The 1,438-nt window shown below is 49.2% G+C and overlaps 1 protein-coding gene across 1 annotated transcript in view; it reads left to right on the top strand.

Moving 5' to 3' along the window:
• The first annotated feature begins 1,253 nt into the window (after positions 1-1,253).
• RAC1 (ras-related C3 botulinum toxin substrate 1 (rho family, small GTP binding protein Rac1)) overlaps positions 1,254-1,438 on the top strand; it is a 30,889-nt gene continuing 30,704 nt past the window's right edge. The window contains exon 1 of the mRNA XM_021718902.1: positions 1,254-1,369. Coding sequence (XP_021574577.1) covers positions 1,254-1,369 — 116 coding nt within the window. The remainder of the gene's footprint in view (positions 1,370-1,438) is intronic.

Raw genomic sequence — 1,438 nt, 5'->3', positions numbered from 1 at the left:
TTGCCTGAGCCCGCGGATTCGAGACCCGCCTGGGCAGGCGAGACCTCATCTCTACAATAACATCAAAAAATTAGCCGGGCATGGCAGCGCGCGCCTGTAATTCCAGCTATTCAGAAGGCTGAGGTGGAAGGATCGCAGGAGCCCAGTAGGTCGAGGCTGCGGTGGCTGGGAACGGCCGCTGCACTCCAGTCTGGGTGACAGAGTGAGACTCCAATTCAAAAAACAAAACAAAACAAAACAAAACTTGTGTAGAAAAGGTCTGATTCCAGAAAACGATTAAAATACTGGGCAACCAAGTGAGTAATAGGAAGCAAAGGCGTACAAGATGCAAATATCAGAAATCAACTCCTCTGGAGGGTCCACTCTCAAACAAGATTGATGGGACAACTTGAATGGAGGTTTTAAAAACGCCCACCCCTATGGACCCAGTAACTCCATCCTAGAGAATGTCATCTAAAAAAGAAAACCTATGGATAAAGATTCTTGCACAAACATGTTCATCCAAGCATTGTTTATCATAAAGATAAGAGACAACCCAACTATCTAATAATGGGGGAGTTGGTTAAAATAAGGCAAACGTGTTTAATGTAAGCAGCCATTAATACATTCCAACGATTCAGTATTCCTCTTTTTTTTTTTTGAGTCGGAGTCTCACTCTGTCACCCAGATGGGGCTGATCACGGCCACCGCAGCCTCGACCTGCTGGATTCAGGTGATCCTTCCGCTCCAGCCTTCCAAGTAGCTGGGATTACAGGCGTGCACCACCATGCTCAGCTAATTTTTTGATTTAATGTAGAGAGGAGGTCCCGCCAACTGCCCAAGCTGGTCTCGAACCTGTGGGTTCTGGCAATCCTCTCACCTCGGCCTCCCAAAGTGCTGGGATTAAAGACGTGAGCCACTGTGCCTGGCCTTGAGTCAGTGTTTCTTAATTTTGCTTAAAACATATACGTTACGTATGTCGAGAGATATAAGAGGGAATATACAAAATATTCACACTTTCATCGTCTGCGAACAGGCCAGTAACTCCAGAATGTGGCGCAAAGCCCCGGACGTGGAAAGCATTACATGCATTAAAAACAACGAATAGAAGACGCCTACGGGAAGAAGGACGTTCAACACAGTTTTAGGCGAATGAACACGGGTCATCGCTAAATAACTTTCTGCTCCATAAGGTTTTAGATTCCGAACTTTCTAGAAAGACCTAATGTCCACGCACGATCTCCAATGATCACATATTTCATGTATCGCATAAAATGAACGACCGCAAGTGGGGACCGACGCCTTCGGACGGCTCTGGGCAGCAGTTGGCGAGGGGGGGCGTGGCGACCACAACTCCGGCTTCCTTTCGAAGCGCCAGCCCGACTGCGAGGCGAGGGCACCCCCAGGCCCGACGGCGCCCGGGGCCGCGTTGCGCGCCAAGATGGCGGTCGCCGCGTCC

This window comes from Carlito syrichta, unplaced genomic scaffold (genome assembly GCF_000164805.1).
Source record: "Carlito syrichta isolate Samal-C Ts95f unplaced genomic scaffold, Tarsius_syrichta-2.0.1 Scaffold113490, whole genome shotgun sequence".
In the NCBI taxonomy this organism is placed as follows: domain Eukaryota; kingdom Metazoa; phylum Chordata; class Mammalia; order Primates; family Tarsiidae; genus Carlito; species Carlito syrichta.
Note: the sequence above shows the minus strand (reverse complement) of the source record. Positions and strands in the feature narration are given on the sequence as shown.